The sequence below is a fragment of the Pavona decussata genome, unplaced genomic scaffold (assembly GCF_977016875.1).
Source record: "Pavona decussata unplaced genomic scaffold, jaPavDecu1.1 SCAFFOLD_602, whole genome shotgun sequence".
Lineage (NCBI taxonomy): Eukaryota > Metazoa > Cnidaria > Anthozoa > Scleractinia > Agariciidae > Pavona > Pavona decussata.
Genome location: NW_028145860.1, coordinates 45,894 through 64,362, shown reverse-complemented (window position 1 = coordinate 64,362; position 18,469 = coordinate 45,894). Strand labels below are relative to the sequence as shown.

General features: G+C 36.7%; 1 protein-coding gene across 1 annotated transcript in view; it reads right to left on the bottom strand.

Moving 5' to 3' along the window:
- The window catches only part of LOC146449184 (uncharacterized), a 37,597-nt gene that overhangs the window by 7,979 nt on the left and 11,149 nt on the right, over positions 1-18,469 (bottom strand). Inside the window, exons 3-12 of the mRNA XM_085101299.1 lie at positions 14,895-15,052; positions 9,888-10,511; positions 7,890-8,006; positions 7,220-7,333; positions 6,550-6,663; positions 6,124-6,237; positions 5,781-5,894; positions 5,345-5,458; positions 4,689-4,802; positions 2,611-2,718 (exon numbers count right to left, since the gene is read on the bottom strand). Of these exons, the coding sequence (XP_084957425.1) occupies positions 2,611-2,718; positions 4,689-4,802; positions 5,345-5,458; positions 5,781-5,894; positions 6,124-6,237; positions 6,550-6,663; positions 7,220-7,333; positions 7,890-8,006; positions 9,888-10,511; positions 14,895-14,967 (1,606 nt within the window). The 5' untranslated portion in view covers positions 14,968-15,052. The remainder of the gene's footprint in view (positions 1-2,610; positions 2,719-4,688; positions 4,803-5,344; positions 5,459-5,780; positions 5,895-6,123; positions 6,238-6,549; positions 6,664-7,219; positions 7,334-7,889; positions 8,007-9,887; positions 10,512-14,894; positions 15,053-18,469) is intronic.

The following is an 18,469-nucleotide window of genomic DNA, read 5'->3' as shown; positions in this document are numbered from 1 at the left end:
ACCCTTGTCGTGCTAGTTACTTGGCGTCGTTTGTTTGCTTAGAGGCGGTGAACGAATGAATTTTTCAAGTCAAGTTTATTACACTGAAAATGGAGGTTTGTTGTTCTTTTAAGGCCCTTGTTGGTGATACAACACTACGACTACGCGGTACAAGCCACCAAACGTGTCTGGATACTACCTGAAGGAAATTATGGTGTTGCGTAACGCGCATGGGCCATAAAATCATCCGTCCCGAGAGCACCCCACCTGTCTGAAGCCCCAACCCACGTCAGCACCACATAAACACCAATTGTTATTATGAAATCAAGGATCGGAACATTTTTGTGTGTATGTGTGTGAGGAGGAGGGGGTGGGTGCTTACTTGTTTTCAAAATAAGATAAATGGAGGAGTGGAGAGCGTATCAAATTTGAGGCCGAAAACATTGTTTCCAATATGTGGCATGATGATTGGTTTATAAATTAGGCAAGGAAAGTGAAGGTATAAAAGTAACTCGAAGGGTTATTACTGGCTGGTTTTATACCAATCTCCTCCCACGCGCTTCCCCACCCCACTCCTCCCCCGATCCATAAGTAGTACTGCATTAATTAGACCCTGAGTGTCGCCCATCAGGTTGGAAACAGAGCACTCTTTCACATTTCAGACTGCATTCATTAGTCAATATATAGGAGCCGATTCTGCTCCTCCCTTTATTTACGTCAACAGACCGCCATAACTTGTTACTAGCCCTATCCACCCGTCAAGGACAGCACACTTACCTGCAGCGATCAGAGTTATGTCCAGTCGATTAACCTACCACTTACAAGCTGTTATAAGCAAGCAAGGAAAGGCGAAATTCCTTAAATAAATCGTTATTTTTATTTTTATTTTGCAGGTTTGTGTTTCAAAGCTAGAATATGATTAGTACCAGGACTAGTATGCCCACTGCCTTACATGACCTAATATAACGAACAAATGCCTATAATGAGGGATATTTTTGGTTTCATACTAGGATCTATTGCATTTAAAGATGGAAAGAACTAGCTAGGGATATGTAGTGATCTTCAACAGTAAGTGCTGGTACTGTTTAGTAAAATCTTACACCTCCCCCCCCCCCCCCCCTCTTCCACGGCAACGCTCCCAACAACTGAGCCTGCGCGCGCAAATGAATTATCTGTATTCTGTATTTTAGCCAGGAAAAAGAACGAAACTAAAGGTATCACTAAGCATTTCCCATTTTCACCCTCCTCCACTACCCATTGTAACGACACTGTATTGCGTGACGAACAAACGGCTGCCTGCAATGCAAGATAGACTGAAAGTATGTGAAAGCGCCGACATGTTTTGTCATTCCAGCAGCGATCAGATGTAATATTTTCTTGCACTGTAAACCAGGAAATACTTCACAAATGCCTTAGCCGTCGAAGAAGATGCAGTCTTGATGAAATGCGCCGAAAGTTGATCAAAGATTTGTATTCGACTTGTGTCATTAGTTTGCGTGGTGTACATCGGACGTTTAATACAAACAGCTGGCTCAAACTTATGCGACGAACGACCAGAGAATCGTGCTAAAATGGCCTTTGGACCTGTCTTTTACAGCATATTATAAGGTAAGAACATTTCGAAATGTTTTTGTATGTGCTTATTTTAAGCCAATATAGGTCAAGACATGTGCACGGACTAACATGTTGTCTTCAAAGTTTACCGCGAAGGGTCAAATATTTTCATTTTTTACGGACTTTGAAAAGCTCTCACGTCGCTCTTAATCATTTGCCCAAAGAAATTTTTACAGGAATCTATAGACCATCCTTCTAACATTCAACCACCAGAAGCTTAATCGATTTGAAGGTTTCGCACATGGTGAAAATTAATTTTATTCACGAAGTACTTTTACTGCAGTGAATTGTATGCCTTCGAAATTAAATTATTTCATATACACAGAACGACGCAATATTTCCCAAAATCATTCCAACAGATATTTAAAGATTGTAAAAAAAGATTTGAGTGTTTTAAAAGCGGTAGAATGATTTGTTTTCGCACGCGAGGCTCTAAAACACGTGTAATAATTTAGCGCCTCAAATGACGATTTTAACGGATTTTCGTTATTTGCATTTTTCTTTGAAATAAAAGGATATTTCACCGAAAAAACTATACAGTGATTTTAGTTATATCCTAGCCTATCTGACATTAAAATATGAAAGAAATCGAATTTTCCACCCTTGCCACGAAATTTAGAATTTGTTTGATTTTTACAGACAGGCGCTCTTAACTTCAGAGGTATTCGTTGACGTTTAGCTTTTCGTGGACAAGTGCATCAGTAAATTCTCCATGGTATCAAAAAAATGAGTTGTTTAATGTGACATTAGGTCTATAATCATTTTTTTGACTGGAAAATACTTCGACTCGACAAGTTTGCTTAGATTTTTCAAAGGTTGCGCTTTTTCAGCGCGAGACTTGTTATGAAGTGTGATATGCAAATCAGCTAAGAAATGGTATCTAATGCGCATGTGCACCAGCTGACTGTGTCCCTTTAAGTTGGTGGCACATTAAATCGTTTCATATTTATAGTTACACACCCTATAAAGTAAAAAGTGGCTTCAATATGTGATTTCCGGAGGCAACACACTACATACCATCCTCTTGGCAATTTCCTCCTTTTTTCCCTCTGTTACAAAGACACATAAATTTTCCAAAATATTGGCACGTTTTTCCATCAGTGCAAGTCTTCCCACATCTTTGATCTATCGAAGAACAAAACGGAACTTTTAAAACAAACTTTATACTTTTATATTTTGTTTGTTTATAATTGCAGATATTATGATGATGATCATTACTAAATACTGCTAGTACTCTTGTTCTTCTAACGAACCAATCTTCCGATGGCTGCTAGCATATTATACGCATTTCTGGACTGAGAAGCTTGGACCTGCTATCATATACGAACTCAACCTCGGAGACCCAGGGGTAGATAGTTGGGTCAGGAGGAAGTCAAAACGGGTTTTTTTTACAAGAAAGAACGAGTAAACATACCCGTTTGGACTTCCTCCTGACCCAACTATCTGCTGCTTGGTCTCCGAGGTTGATACGAAATATAATGAACTGCGAATTAAATACCCGTTTACACGTGCCATTTTTGCGAAATGTTTGTTGCACGTTTTTAGGGTAAGTTTTGTCGCGCTGAAGCCGCAGTTTCAAATCGCGTGTGTAGACTAAAGGCAATTCAAGCGCGATTTATCGGCACGATGTTGCAGGGGTTTCAAAAATTTCCAGCTCAATTGGATGACGTAGGCAGTTTAATGGTGCTCACTCAGTCACTCCATTCTCATTAATTTATTTATTAAACACGATTTGGAGCAGTTTTGCGTTCATTCCTCACCTCACCAAGAAGGGAACATCTTTGTTCTTTAATGACATATTAATGAATAGGCCTTATCACGACTTTCGACGCCATTTTGACGAGTAGGCAAACAGGCTCGAAATAACAGTGTTTGTATGGAAATCCGATGTCAAATAATTTTCATAAAACATCGCTTCTGAAAAATTCATGAATTGGAACCTTTTGGCAATAGGAAAAGGATTTTAAGAAAAAAATTGGAGTGATATAGCTGTGCCAGAAAGCGTCCAGTCGTGTTTTGAACTTTCCATACATTTGTCTGTTAGCGAACCAGCCGTGAACTGCTCTAAAAATAGCTCGCAGGAAAAAAAAATACAGGGAAATGTATGGAAAGTTCAAAACACGACTGGACGCTTTCTGGCACAGCTACATCCCTCCAAATTTTTTCTTAAAATCCTTTTCCTAGTGCCAAAAGTTTCCAATTCATGAATTTTTCAGAAGCGATGTTTTATAAAAATTATTTGACATCGGATTTCCATACAAACACTGTTATTTCGAGCCTGTTTGCCTACTCGTCAAAATAGCGTCGAAAACCGTGATAAGGCCTATTAATAACATATATAACGATTAGATTTTCTTTTGGGACGAAAGATCTCACTTGTTTCAGAGCAGCAAGGCCAGGAAAAAGACAACAAACCTTTCTGTAATGTATCGGTAAATCGATAGAATAGCTCCTAAGGAATACTCGAGCTCCACAGTTTGAACAGTAGGAATTTGAGAGTTCGCGGCGAAGAAATTACACTTCGAGGGCAGATTGTGGTATTTTTAAAGCGAAGAAAAAAAATTGCCTTCGACCACTAATAATCACTTTAAGGCGTCGTGGACTTAACCGATAATGTTTGAGCGTTTCTGAAATTCTACTTCACCACCCTCCCTCCCCCCCCCCCCAAAAAAAAAACAACAACAACAACAACAACAGCTAATAATAATTACAGTTTTGATTCTCAATTTTTTACTAAATTACTATTTTGATTGACCGATTCGTCGTATTCCTGAACGTTTTTGCAAAATGTGACTCGCAATTCTTTCAAATCGCTTCAGTGATGTTCGCATCTAACCGAAAATTGTCGGCGTTCTCCTTTTAGATTTAAATAAAAGCTAATCTGAATACATTTTTCATTAAGGAAATATTTTTGTCTTTATTTTTCTGTGGATTTTTATCAGTTGATGAGACGTGGTAACGAAGCAGTCTTATAAGACAACCCATATGTTAAGATGAAATGGACAAACGGCGAAACAGTGCCCCATTAAGCTGTAAGGAACAAACTGAGATAACCTGACATTAAGGGGAATGAACAATTATGGGTTAATACCTACCAATGCTACAATTTTTCCCCGAGAAGCCTTGAGGACAGGCGCAGTTGAAATCATTCTCCGCATCCGTACAACGGCCGCCATTTTGACAAGGATTCTCGACACAGTCGTCGATGTCTGAAATACAAAGAACATAATAATCTGGCACGTGGCTATGAAGTTCAGATGATATGGTTGAGAGAGAGACAGAAATGCACATTTAATGATTGATTCAAACTTTATTTACCCTCGGGGTTCCAATTAGTAACTTTCTTACACTGTTTTACTTGGAAATCAAGCATTAAAATAATAACAGCATTAAACATTCTATGAACTGGACACGTAAAAAATAGATAACAGATACCAGTTGGAGCATGACAGATGATAGCTCTCGTCTTAATGACGACATATTTACCACCTGCAGCTGCATCAATATCTGACAACAAAGAAGTACACATAGTCATAGAGCGAGATTTCTACTATGATGTTTAAACAAAATCCTACCATTTTTTTTCTACATTGATGTTTTAAGTAAGCCGTGAATAAAAAAAAAACATACGCTAACTCCAAAATTGTACTTCCGTAAACTGGATTTTTTTTTACTTTCGTATACAGAAATTGTGCAATAAAGTAATGCATGAATCACACAAACTAATTCAAGAAGTAAAATTTATACTCACCGACGCTACAATTCCTTCCAGTATAACCAGCAACACAGTCGCAAGTATAATCATTTACAGCGTCTGTGCAATTTCCTCCATTCAGGCACGGTTGAACGGCACAGTCATCAATATCTGACAACAAAGAAGTACGCACAGTCTTAAAACGACTTTACTACAAATATGTTATAACAAAAACCTATAACCCGAAAGCCGCGGCATGAATGTAAGTGGTAGGTTAGTCTTTCCTACTACACACCTAAAAATATATATATTTTTTATATTTTTACACTAATGTTTGAAATAAGCCATAAATCAAAAAGATAAAAATACACTTCATCAAGAGTTGTGCTTTCGTAAACTGGCATTTTTAATTATAGTTTCCTGTACAAAAAATGTAGACTAAAGTAATACATTAATCATACAAAATAATTCAAGAAGTAAAATTTATACTCACTGACGCTACAATTCTTTCCACTATAACCAGCAACACAGTTGCATGTATAATCATTTACAGCGTCAGTGCAGTTTCCTCCATTTTGGCACGGCTGATCAGCACAGTCATCAATATCTGAAAACAGATTAGTACATATAGTCATAAAACGATTTTTCTACTTTGATGGCTAAACAAAATCCTAACATTTTTATTTCTACACTGATGTTTTAAATAAGCCGTGAATAAAAAAAAATTGAAAATTTTCTTCCGTGAACTGGCATTTTACAGTTTCGCATACAAAAACTGTGCAATAAAGCAATACATCAATTAACAAAATAATTCAAAAAGTAAAATTAAAACTCACCGACGCTACAATTCTTTCCACCGTAACCAGCAACACAGTTACAAGTATAATCATTTACAGCGTCTGTGCAGTTTCCTCCATTTTGGCAAGGTTGAACGGCACAGTCATCAATATCTGACAACAAAGATGAAGTACGCATAGTCATAAAACGACTTTACTATGATGATGGTATAACAAATCCTATAACCCGAAAGCCACAGCATGAATGGAAATGGTTAGTTAGTCTTTCCTATGAGACACCTAGATATATATTTCTTTATATTTTTACACCGATGTTTGAAATAAGCCATAAATCAAAATATACTTCCACAACAGTTGTGCTTCCGTAAACTGGCATTTTTAATTACAGTTTCCTGCACAAAAGTTGTACACTTAAGTAATGCATCACTCATACAAAATAATTTAAGAAGTAACATTTATACTCACTGACGCTACAATTCTTGCCACTGTAACCAGCAACACAGTAACAAATATAACCATTCACAGCATCAACGCAATTTCCTCCATTCTGACACGGTTGAACGGCACAGTCATCAATATCTGACAACAAGCAAAGATGCATCTCCATAAAACGACTATGTAATCTGAAGAAATTAGATTCTTCCAGCCTTAAAATAAAACTATACAAAAACTGATTGGCTACCATCAGATTTCAATAAATTTATCGGTTATGGTAAAACAAGTTTAAACGTGTGATGTTCGCGTTGGTAGAATCCGCTCCTCTCCCCTGACCCTGTTTCCCAACCAACCACTCCGTGGTCTAGATTTCTGTTACTTTAGAAGACGTTTCCAGGTAACCAGAGTTTCATTTTTCTCCTTGATAATTGAGCCTACATTTGAATGAAAAAAGCTTACATTCTTTCGAAAATTTGAGAAACTGTAAGCGAACAATTTTGTAGTTCCTTATACAAGGAAGTTATGAAAATTCGTTTATTTTCTGCAGCTGGTAATTGAGAAATCAGCATCTTTAAAGAGAAAACGCCATCAGCAGGAAAAGCATGGAACGATTTCTTTCGTTCTTGGTGAACAATCACAAAGAAACAAATTCAAGCGGAGCTTTACAAAATAATTTTCTTAGAGAGAACATCATTCTTACCAATGGTACAATTCTTTCCACTGTAGCCAGCAGCACAATTGCAATCATAATCATTTATAGCGTCTGTGCAATTTCCTCCATTTTGACATGGTCGAACGGCACATTCGTCAATATCTGACAGAAGCAAACATGTTTTGTCATTAAGGACGTAGTTAATCTGAAGGCGCAAATGTAAATATGACCTCAGTTTTTCTCGTTTGAACTTATTGCGGAGTTGGCTACTTTCCCCCGGTGTTTCAAGCATCCACCCACCCCCACCTCCCATATACCGTTAATACAACCTCTTCTATCTCCAGCCGGCCCATTTTGGTTTTGTTTTCTGCGTACAGGGTCAAAATCCCTTCACTTATCCTTAACTTAGTAGGAATAAAAGTTTTGGTATAGAAAATTGCAACTTAAATTATGGCACTTCCAGAAATGTTTCATTGAAGTCCACAAAATATTTTGCTCAGGTTACCTGACACCATTTAACGTCATAATAACAGATGGCAATAATCTTGGTCCCATCTTAAGTTTTTTGATTCTTGAGAATTTCACTAGAGTTCGAAAATTGTGAAAAAAAACAATGATAAAGAGCAATTTCTTCTTAGATAACTTTTAACATTCCCAAAACATAAAGTCAAATGGCGCTTTACAAAATAATTTTCTTAGCTACGAGCATCATCCCTACCAAAACTGCAATTCCTTCCACTGTAGCCAGCAGCACAGTTGCAAACATAATCAAATACAGCGTCAGTACAATTTCCTCCATTTTGGCACGGTTGAACAGCACAGTCGTCAGTATCACCTGATAGCAAGCAAACATGCATTGTCACAAACTACTTTGTTGAAGTTGGGGGCTACAAAACTCCAAAACATTACACCAAGGGCCCATATGAAATCTGACCTCTGCAATCTATTTTGTCGTAGTGAGCTCGAAATCGCTACGGTCATTCAAATTTACATTTGACTAGCTTTCAAATCACGTTAGTAGCTAAGAGATTCGTTGCAACAAACGATAGAAACAAATCTTATCATTATTATTATTATTATTATTATTATTATTATTATTTTATTTTTTTATGCAAGAGTATTGCATTATAATTGACTGTCGAAAAAAATAACAGTCGCGAATAGACGAATATAAACATCACAACCTCGGCACGAATTTTGATATTGTTATCGGAGCTGATTCAAAATCTTTCGTTCATTGAAATCTATATATTCATTAGCTCTCAAATCACTTATGTAGCTAAGAGAACAGTTAAAAGAAACGGGAGAAACATTAGCATAATTAGCTGTTGTAAATGAAAAACGGTGACAGATGTGCCTGTGTATTCCTGCAAAATTCCCATCACAAAAAAAACGTGTTTTAAACCAAAAAAAAAACCAACAACTCCAAACAATAGGCTTGAAGTATGAAGCATTTGTTCTTTATTGTTATTTTTAACAGGAACCCTAAAATAACAGTTCTGATGTACTGATGGGATATCCTATATAAATATTCGTTTGTTATTATTATTATTATTATTATTATTATTATTATTATTTCCACGTTTAAGAACCCTTCCAACTTTACACACGGACATGTGAATTCTCCCGTTCACAAAAGTTTTCTTCGCGCTTTAAACCGTCTCCTAAACTAAACGTTCTTTCTCAGGCTTCTCTATCTGGATTTTAAAGGAAACGTCTTTGGACGTACCATCTATACTGCAAGTCTCATTATTATAGCTTTTACACTTGGAAGACGGAAAAAAAGGAAAAAAGAAAAAAAGCCCGATGAGGCTTAAGAGGCTTTATAAAAGAAAATTCCAGTAGCTGGGTATGAATTTACAAAGTTTTTTTTTTTAGAGAGTGAAGACTCCTCATTCTCATGCAGATGAAACTGTTATCCTCCACACATCATTTGGATGTTGAAGCCAATGAATTAAGTGTAACTTTGTGGCAGTCGACTATTAGTGCCACACCTGATGCCTGCTGTAAGGATCAGTACCCTTCACCCTGGCATTCCTGACAGTCTTTAAAATAACGCGTGCCCCACATGTGTTTACAAAAATCTGACTTCCAATAACACCTTTACATTTTCGAAAAGGTTTTAGTAAATAACAGGCCAATAGTTGTCAGAGATAAAGTAGTATATTAGGTCAAGAAATTTCTTGAAAAAAAGGAGTTTTTCACTATTTGTGAAACATTATAGAATTGCCAACAAAATGCATCAAAATGCTTAATTAATTACACCAGATAATTAACAATTATTCCACGAGCGCGCGTTTTGTATGAGATGATAGATAATCAGCGGGGTGCCGGCTACGCACCCCATTGACTAACCATCCTATATCTAAGAAGAGCCTGTGGATTGATTATTTTATTAACCCTTTCAGTGCCTGTATGACGCACTGAATGCGTCGTGAAAACAAAACCTTTAGTTGAAACCGCCACATGTCGGAGGCGGAAGCCATCGGTACTTCTAAAAAAGGAACATTTTTGCGCGTACGGAAATACCCAGGGGAATTGTCACTTCACCCTTGTACCTCGGTCAGTAGGTTATGAAATTTGTCATGAACGAAAGCGTTGGATGCTTCTTCCTTTCCCTTTAATAACCAAAGAAGACGTCTTTTATTGGATCTAATGTTATAAAATCAAGTGTTTCTGATTATTTCCAACTCAAGAATTTGTAAAAGACTCTTACCCATTATTTCGCGTACTTGTTCCTGTGACAGAGATATGTTGTAAAGTCTCATTTGGGTTATCCTGCCTTTGAAGAAGACACCGTAAAATAGCGAAGCTCCCATTACGACGTTATACTTTGTTTCCAGATCTTTTTCGGCTGCGGCATATATTGTTTGAACTGCGACTCCATCGATCCACAGTTTGGCTTCCCCAGAGGCTCTATTGTAGGAGGCACCAACAAAATTCCACCCACCGGCTAGAGCACCGGTATTAAGGACTGAAAAATAAGCATCATTGCGGGTCTTAAATAAAACATAAAGGTTCTCATTCAATGCACCAAAATACAACGGATGTGGAGAACTGCTTGGCCATGGGCTGTAAGAGAAAAACGGTCCTTTCCGGCCATCATAGTACACCCAGCATAGCATCGTGATTGAGTAACGCACGTCCAAAACTCCTCCGTCGCTGTTGTTGAACTGGATGGAGCTATTTGCGTAACCAAAAAATTCATAAGAGCCGTTCACTCGTCCGTCGGGTCCGGCAGCCAGCTGAACTCCACTGGAGTCGCCTTGGGGTACTCGGTCTTGGATTTCCCTGGTTCCATAGGTCACATTCAACGGGAAAAAGGCAACAGGTTCTGGCACTTTTCAAAAAAAAAAAAAAATGAACGACTTTAAAGTTAAAATTAGAATTTGTATCAGTCAGAGGCTTAAGTATCCAGTCAGCGGTAAAATAAAACTGAATAAGAGAAACCGCACATCCTATTAGGCAATTATTTCTTGCGTCGGTAACGCGCGTATTATAGCTCGTTTTAGTTTTGTCGTTCTTTTAAAAGAATGTTATTTTGCTTGACTTTAAGCTAGTCAAATGAATTGTTTGCGTTTTCTTAAACTACCACGATGGCCTATCTTTTTTCACACATCAAATAGTCGTAATAATGATCCGCTTTTGTGACTTTCAAAGAAACGACTTACCACATTAAACACGAGCTTGAACATCACATTTGGGCCTTGTGAATTCGCCCGCAGGCAACGGTTTGCATGCGTCAAGTTTGTACAGTTTATGTTCGCCTTTTTTTTTTAATATTGTAGATCATGATTCCACCAATTTTCAGCCGACGATAAAAAAGGCCATTTATATCCAATCGAACAACCGACTCTAAACCAACAATTGTACAATGTAAATTTTAAAGTCGCTCTATAGTCACACATTGTCACGTATTCTATAGTAATTCAGCTACAGTTTTTACCGTTAGCATTTCTATGTACTTATTACAAATTAAAGTTTGTACTTTACGATTTAAAGCTGACGATGACAGAAGGGCCGACGAAATATGTCTGTTGCCTTTTTTCTTAAACCTTTAACGAGTAATCTAAAATTAATTATCCTTGGATTTGGATAGACAGGATGGAGATTGAGTGCCTGATTTCCCCCCTATTTTTCCCTTGTGTATTTGACAAAAATATCGATAAAAAATTGATTATGGTTGGTTATATCCTCAATATATCACTTAATATTTTTTACTTGTTGCTCTTATAGCAATTTTTTGTTTTCGCGAAGCTACTTTGTGTTACAATTAATTTTGCGGTTTTAATCAGAACGGAGCAAAATCCCCGTGGCAGTTTGTCCCTTGAAGCCGTTCAACAGCCGTTTCCAGTGTTACCTGATTAGCGGCTATAGACCTTTTTCATAAATGGCGGCCGATAAATTATTCTTTTGTTTTCATGAAAATTAGCCTTACTAGTCTCGTCAGCGTGTGCAAAATTCAAAAGAATTTTTACTCTGCAACGAGGTGAGTAGGGCTAATTAACATATATTGAAAAGAATAATAAATCGGCCGCCATTTATGAAAAAGGTCTATACCTAATGTTGTTTTGTGGTTAACCAGCTCTTTGCTTTTCTTGTTTTTCATCTGGTGTCTGGTTAATATCTACTATACAATCTATATGCAAAACCGACAAAGCAACGTTTTCACTGTTAACCGATTCCCGTCGTAATGGTTCTTGTTTACATATAAGGATAAAATATGGCAGATGAATTTACTGTCCACTTGACCCATATCCTACCTGGAAAACAACTGTTGACTGAACTTTTGGCACAATAAAAAGTTTTTGAAAGCTACCATGAAATACAAACCACAGGATGGAAACAAAGTTATGTGCAGATAACCGACGTAATAGAAAGGGTGTTCAGTTAAACACAATAAGGACTTTAAGATAGGACGACTACGGACTACGGATGCGTCAGCGCCTGGACCAAGTCAGACTGCGCATGATGATTAGCACGCGAGTTTCCCGCGTTGTTTGTAGCCTTCATGCTACGGGAAGTAGTCAGTGTGTTTCACGTAGTGGCGATTACGTAAGTATTTTTTGCCGTTTCTTGCCAGTTTTTTTCCTATGTTACAATGTTAGGTCAAACGAGCCAAAGCCTTCTTCTTTTGAGTTAAGGGGGGACTTCACCTAAATGCCATTTTTCCGCCACTTGACATGGCTTTAATGGAAATATCCCATTCACGTTTCAAGCAATCCAAAAACTCTATCATCATCCCGTGAATCTATGTTGTGGGGTGTCTTGTGAATTTCTTGGTGATTTTTGGGTATATTTGGGAGGAGTAGTTTTTCTAGAAGGATTGGTAAAATTTAGAGAAATAAGAACTATTGAAGATTTGGTGAAGTTTTAAAATTAGAATATTTAGTTAATAATTAATAGACGGTCACCAAGTTAGTCCACTAGTAACCTGGGTGTACCAACTGTCTGTTGGTGTTCCAAAAATCATTTTCTTTCTTCTATCTCTTCTTAAAACCTCTTCAAATTTCATTCAAATGTAGGTGTAATCCCACCTTAAAGTAGTAGAGCAGATGTGTTTTGTTCATTTATCGCCGCGAATTAACTGACACGATGTGACGACCATGTAAACATAGCCCACTAAGCTATCATAAGCTTCTGTCATTTCTTGTTTTTCCCTTTTTTTTTAACGCAGAATTCACAATGTCTAAGGAAGGAGATACTACCAAGTAAGTTAGTTTTAGAGATAAAATTCACACTTTTAAACTCTATATTACTATCATAAGCAATTACGCTTAATTTTCAATCCATTTGTTTACTTTTCAGTGGCAATGCAGATCTGTTTCTCGGTCTACGTAGCTAAGAAGCTTACGTTTTCACTCCGTAATCTCTGGCACAGAAATAAACAATTGTCGTTTTTTTAATGTACTCCAAGTGTGCCTTTTATTATTACTTATTATTTTCTCATCCGTAGTCTAACATCGCGTAGTGGAAATCTTAATGTCAAAATGCACTCCGATTTCCGTGCCCTTTCTGCGTACTTGCGCCGGTCCACGATTTGAATGGCCTGGCGCGTCCTACTGCAGTCAGTAGTCCGTATTCGTCTTATCTTAAGGTTACCCTATACCTTCAGAGGTGTCTCGCGTTTGAGCGATGTACCGCGTCCAGTTTAAACTGTAGATACCTAAACCCCTATATCAAATAAAAGCTTACAGAGCTGGCTATCAAACTATACCAAGAATTTTTGAAATAAAATGAATTGTCGAATTTTTCACGACCTCTAAATGCGAGCGTCCGAATTACCTTTTTAACGTTACAAGTCATAGCGAATTTTGTTTCTCGCTAATTTAATTTGCTCCTCAGTTTCCGGACCCAAAACGCTAAAAAAACGTGTCTGCGTTTTGCCATATTCAATCGTAACGAAAAGTTATAGAGCATTTTCGAAATACGATGAAAAAAATGTGATCGTACAAAAATCGCTCTCGGAGAAAAAATATTTCAAAAGAAAAAATTCGCAGACACGTTTTTGTTGTTTATATGTTAAACTAGCTACTGTCCAAATTTGAAGGCAAACGAACAAATTCCTTTTGAGTTTTAGCTCTTTGAAGTGGCTCCTCCAAGTGAAAAAATTGATTTGAGAAATCAGCGCTAAAAATTCGGCAATTCATTTTATTTCAAAATTCTTGGTTTAGTTTGATAGCCATCTTTATCAGCTTTAATTTGATATAAGGGTTCAGGTATCTACAGTTTAAACCGGACGCGCTACATCGCTTGGACGCGAGACACCTCTGAAGGTATAGAGTAACCTTAAAGTCCTTAATGTGCTGCTATGACGAAATTCGCGTCTTTCTAATCTAAGTCATTTAAAACATAAACAAGTAGTCTGTACGAGAAGAAGAATATACTGTTTCCTATTTTCAAATATCTCTATTTGTTCCAGAGATATTCAAGTTTTTGAAATATGAAAATTAGCCAAATGATGACGTCATAATTCCATCCCAATTATGATCAAATTATGAAAAATGAAAAAAAAAAAGATTTCTCATCCAATTTGTATCAGAAATGCTTGATTCTTTGCAGTGACATTGTTCTAGGTGCGCTTCACAATATGACCTTATCAGTTTTGTTACCCTGGGAACATACTTGGTTCCAGTCCTCCCTGATACTTAAGGCTTTGCTGGCCACCTTTGGCGTTCTATTTTGATATTTGCCAATGGAGCCTCGTCTGCATGATTCAGCAAGCATATAAATATTTTAGGTCGATTTCGTGGCCTTGTTGAATGTTTTTCAAGCTGAAAATCACTTAAATATTGAAATCAGTAGGAGGGGACTGGAAAAGAGTGAGTTGTCATGGGAATTATTTTTTTTATAGCCGTAGGTGTATTGCCTTTAGAACTATTAGCCTGCCAAGTTTCAATAGTCTCTGCTGTAAATTGACTGAGATAGCTCTTTTTATATACTTGATGTTATATTGAGTTGAGAGTATGACGTCATCAGTCCTCTCATTTACATATTTTAAACATTTTTCAAACTTAAATATTCCCGGAATCAATGCAGATATTTAGAAAGGGTAAACGGCGTTTTTAATATTTCCTAGAATTCTATGTGATAAACCTTAAAATTCAAGAGGTAAAGATTTGATCATAGTAGCACTTTAATATATTCAAGACAAACAAATAAATAAATAAATAAAATGATAATAATAAAAATAATAACAATAAAAGGTTATCAAGGAACTTACCATCTTGTTGACTTCTTGGTATATGGAAAAGGAGATAAAGTCCCGCGAGCAAATAGACCAGCTTTAAAGTCATAATCCTTTTTTTCCTCGCAAACACTATAAGTAAGCGTCAGAAATGCTTAGGTGGTTGCAGTTAGCACTCCACTTATTCCCAAGGTCTAGGAAAAAAAAAAAAACAAGGTCGGTGACTGTAGTTCATATACATACGACTTTATTTTTAAATGCTTCCCACAAACAACTAAACGCTGGTCTCCTTGTGGGCGTTTTTAAATGAACACTGCAGCACACCTGTACCAACATTACAAATACGAACAAAATTTTAATTAAATAATGAATATGAATATACGAAACATCATATACTGAACTGCGGATGAAAGATTGAAGAGAAGAAAGATCCTCGCAGTTAGAACGCAACAAAAACAGTTGCGAAAATAAAGAAAGCCTGAAAAAAAAATTCAGGCTTGAACGGGATTCGAACCCATGACCTCTGCGATGGCGGTGCAGATTTTTTTTTTTTTTTCAGGCTTTCTTTTCGCAACTGCTTAACTTGCGTTCTAACTGCGAGGTTACTTGTTAGTTTTGTTTGTTTTGCCCTTATTGAAAGTTCAAGTTCAACTTAAGTTCAGTTACGTTTTCAAGTCAAGCTTTAAGTCAAGTTCCAAGTTCTTAGCGCCTTTCACTTAGTCTTGTCGTCACATTCGTCTTGTAAGTATTCGTCGTTTATTTCACTTTGTCGTTTTCTATTGGCTTTGTCATTTTCATTGTTAATTTATTTATCTCTGTTATTTTACGCTATTTTCAGTTACCATACTTACCTTTGTCAAATTTTTATGTATCGAGTATGAGTTAATGCGTTTGCGACGACAGTACATACAGTGCAAACGCAATTGCACTATTATTTCTTTAATTTGTACCGTATTTGTAAAATGATTTAAATTTAGCTACAGTCTCATTTTGTTTTAAAATAATAACGTGATTAATTAAAAACCGCAGTTTGACAGCTATATGAAAACATATGAAAACATATGAGACTAAAACATATGAGACTAACCAATTTTAAAAACACATTAAACAAGAAGCTACGACAAGCCCTTCCTTCATTTGACACCTTTGTCGGCGTGAGATACAAATTTAGGCCCTCTTCAGTCGTGGCAAGTTGTTGACTCAATCCTCCTCTTAAAATATGCCTTAAAATTTTATAATATCACCACAGCAGTAATAGATTTCAACTTCTTATTTGCTTAACAAGGGTTATTCTAAAAACGTAGCCAATTTTATCCGTAAAAGCGGAAGAAAAAGACAAAATTAATGTTGTTTGTCAGTTGTTTACGCTCTGATGGTCGATTGACAACTGAAGGTAAGAATGGCTTGGCAGGCGCCCGTTATACCGGAACATGTTTAAGCTGATGCAACTAACAGTGTTTTAAAGTGCTAAAGTGTTAAAGTGCCATGCTTTGACTTGGAATTCGCCGTGACGAATATGGCGTCGATCTCATCCGAAATTCGCTGGCATCTCGCTTCGTCCTCGCGGGAGACTCTAATGTCGTCAACATAAGACATGTGTACAGAGTTCTTTGGATGCTTCTGGATACTTGGCTTCTGAGGGTTGTTCCAGAGTCTTCATCGCTCCAGCTGCAATATCTGGTGCCGGTTTATCTAAATTGTTCTTCATGGAACGAGTAACACTATAATGCATTTTGAAGAATGTAGAAATAATAATATGACGACATTAAACTTAGTTACATTTTTTGCTTTATGACCGAATCCGGAAAAATGTTTTTGGTTTCAAAATAGTCATCAGGCAGATTTACCACTAAAGGTGTTGCTTAAAGTATACGCACTGTAAAACTTCAGCGGAAAGTCGAGGGCCAACGAAAAATAGAACCGAGAGCTCTTCCTATTTTATTCAGAATTATCACGAAATAAATTTAGCCAATGTATTAATTAAAGGAAAAAATTTGAATAAAAATGTCGCTATTATCTTCCTAGAATAAAAAAAGTTTGAAATCTACAAGTCTTACTTCACTTGCCTGAAAGATTTATTGGGCTCGGCTGTTGATAAAATGCGTTTACAGCTGTAGCTTTGGAGGAAAGAAAACTGGCCCGCTATGTTATATTTCGTGATCTATTTAATATACACACTTGTTTATATGTTTAGCCTTTTAAGCTAAAATACAAAAAAAAAAAAACAAAGGAAAGTTTCCTGCAGTTCACTTCTTAGTTAAAAACAAAGTGAAAGAGCTTTAGAATATCACTGTTGTGATAATAGGAAAACTGATCCCTAATACACAGTTGACACTGTGTAAGAGTGAAAGGGATTTATATCTTGTATAATTTTTAAGGATATTTTGGTTAACGACAAGGGCATGTTTTAACTTGAGGAGAATTGGTTAAGTGCTTTATATTCTTTGCATGGCTCACCGGTGATTGTCATCAATAGAGAAAAATATCTTTATAATAGAACTATCAATGAAGACGATGGTTTCCTTTCTGGTTAGGTTTCGTTTATCGCCTTCTCCATGAAGACTGAATCAGAACAACATAGCCCAACTGAGCAACGCGTCTACATGTAAAGCGTTAATTGAGAGACTGGTTGCTAAAACCTTGCCGTGAAAACAAAAGTGATGCAATTAATGTTAGGCCGCAACCGTTCATAATCTTTTGTTTTACAGTTGAATATCTTAACAGGAAAGTTTCTGTTGGTTGCTTCAACACTTTTAAAATATATTGTGGTTTCTGCACGGTCAAGGCCAAAAATTCTAACAAAAACATATAAAAAAGGAGTCTATCAGGCTTCATAACCATTGCCTATTACTAACTATGGACCAACGTGGTTGCTAATTGATAAGTATTTAAAACATCCAATTTTGCTGACCTAAAGCAATTTCGTCTGATGCTAAGACATCAAGCTTTCCTTGATGTAATCAAGGTGACCAAAAATAGTTAATAAGTACCTATGGCTAACAGAACGCCTCTTGCAAGTCCCTTCGCCTAATTTACCATTATTTTTCAGCTTTAACCTTTTCCTGTGTATGCTTGTGTCACTGACTGAAAAATACCGCTATCAACATTGTTATTGATGGCTTTGAAAAGTTATTTAATATAATTTGGTTTCGCTCTATTCAGCGCAATTATCAATGCACCATTCAGGTAATTTAAGCATTAGTTGCGGTTTTCAGCTGCACGTAGTTAGAAGAAAGAACATTGAGCTAATCTGTTTTAAAAGTAATTAACCAAGAAATCCAACAATGCATGTTTTGGGCTTGTATGAGGTTCGCCACAGACCAATCAACTCAATGGAAATCTGAGGATTTTAATTCTTGTACTCAACTTCCCTTTGAAACTTCTACTATAGTTAAACGTAGAAAAAATACAATAAGTAGCGCGAAGGGCCGTTACTGGTTTTGCAAATCGTTGATTGCAATCTTACTTACAATTCTGTTAATCCTTTCCGTGGACTGAGTTGATGAACTTCTTGACTTCCTTCACTTGGTTTTGCAGACCGCGTGGTTTGGTAAACCTCATGGGTTTTACCTTTTAAATATCTCATTTTATCTCTAGAGATTAATTAACAC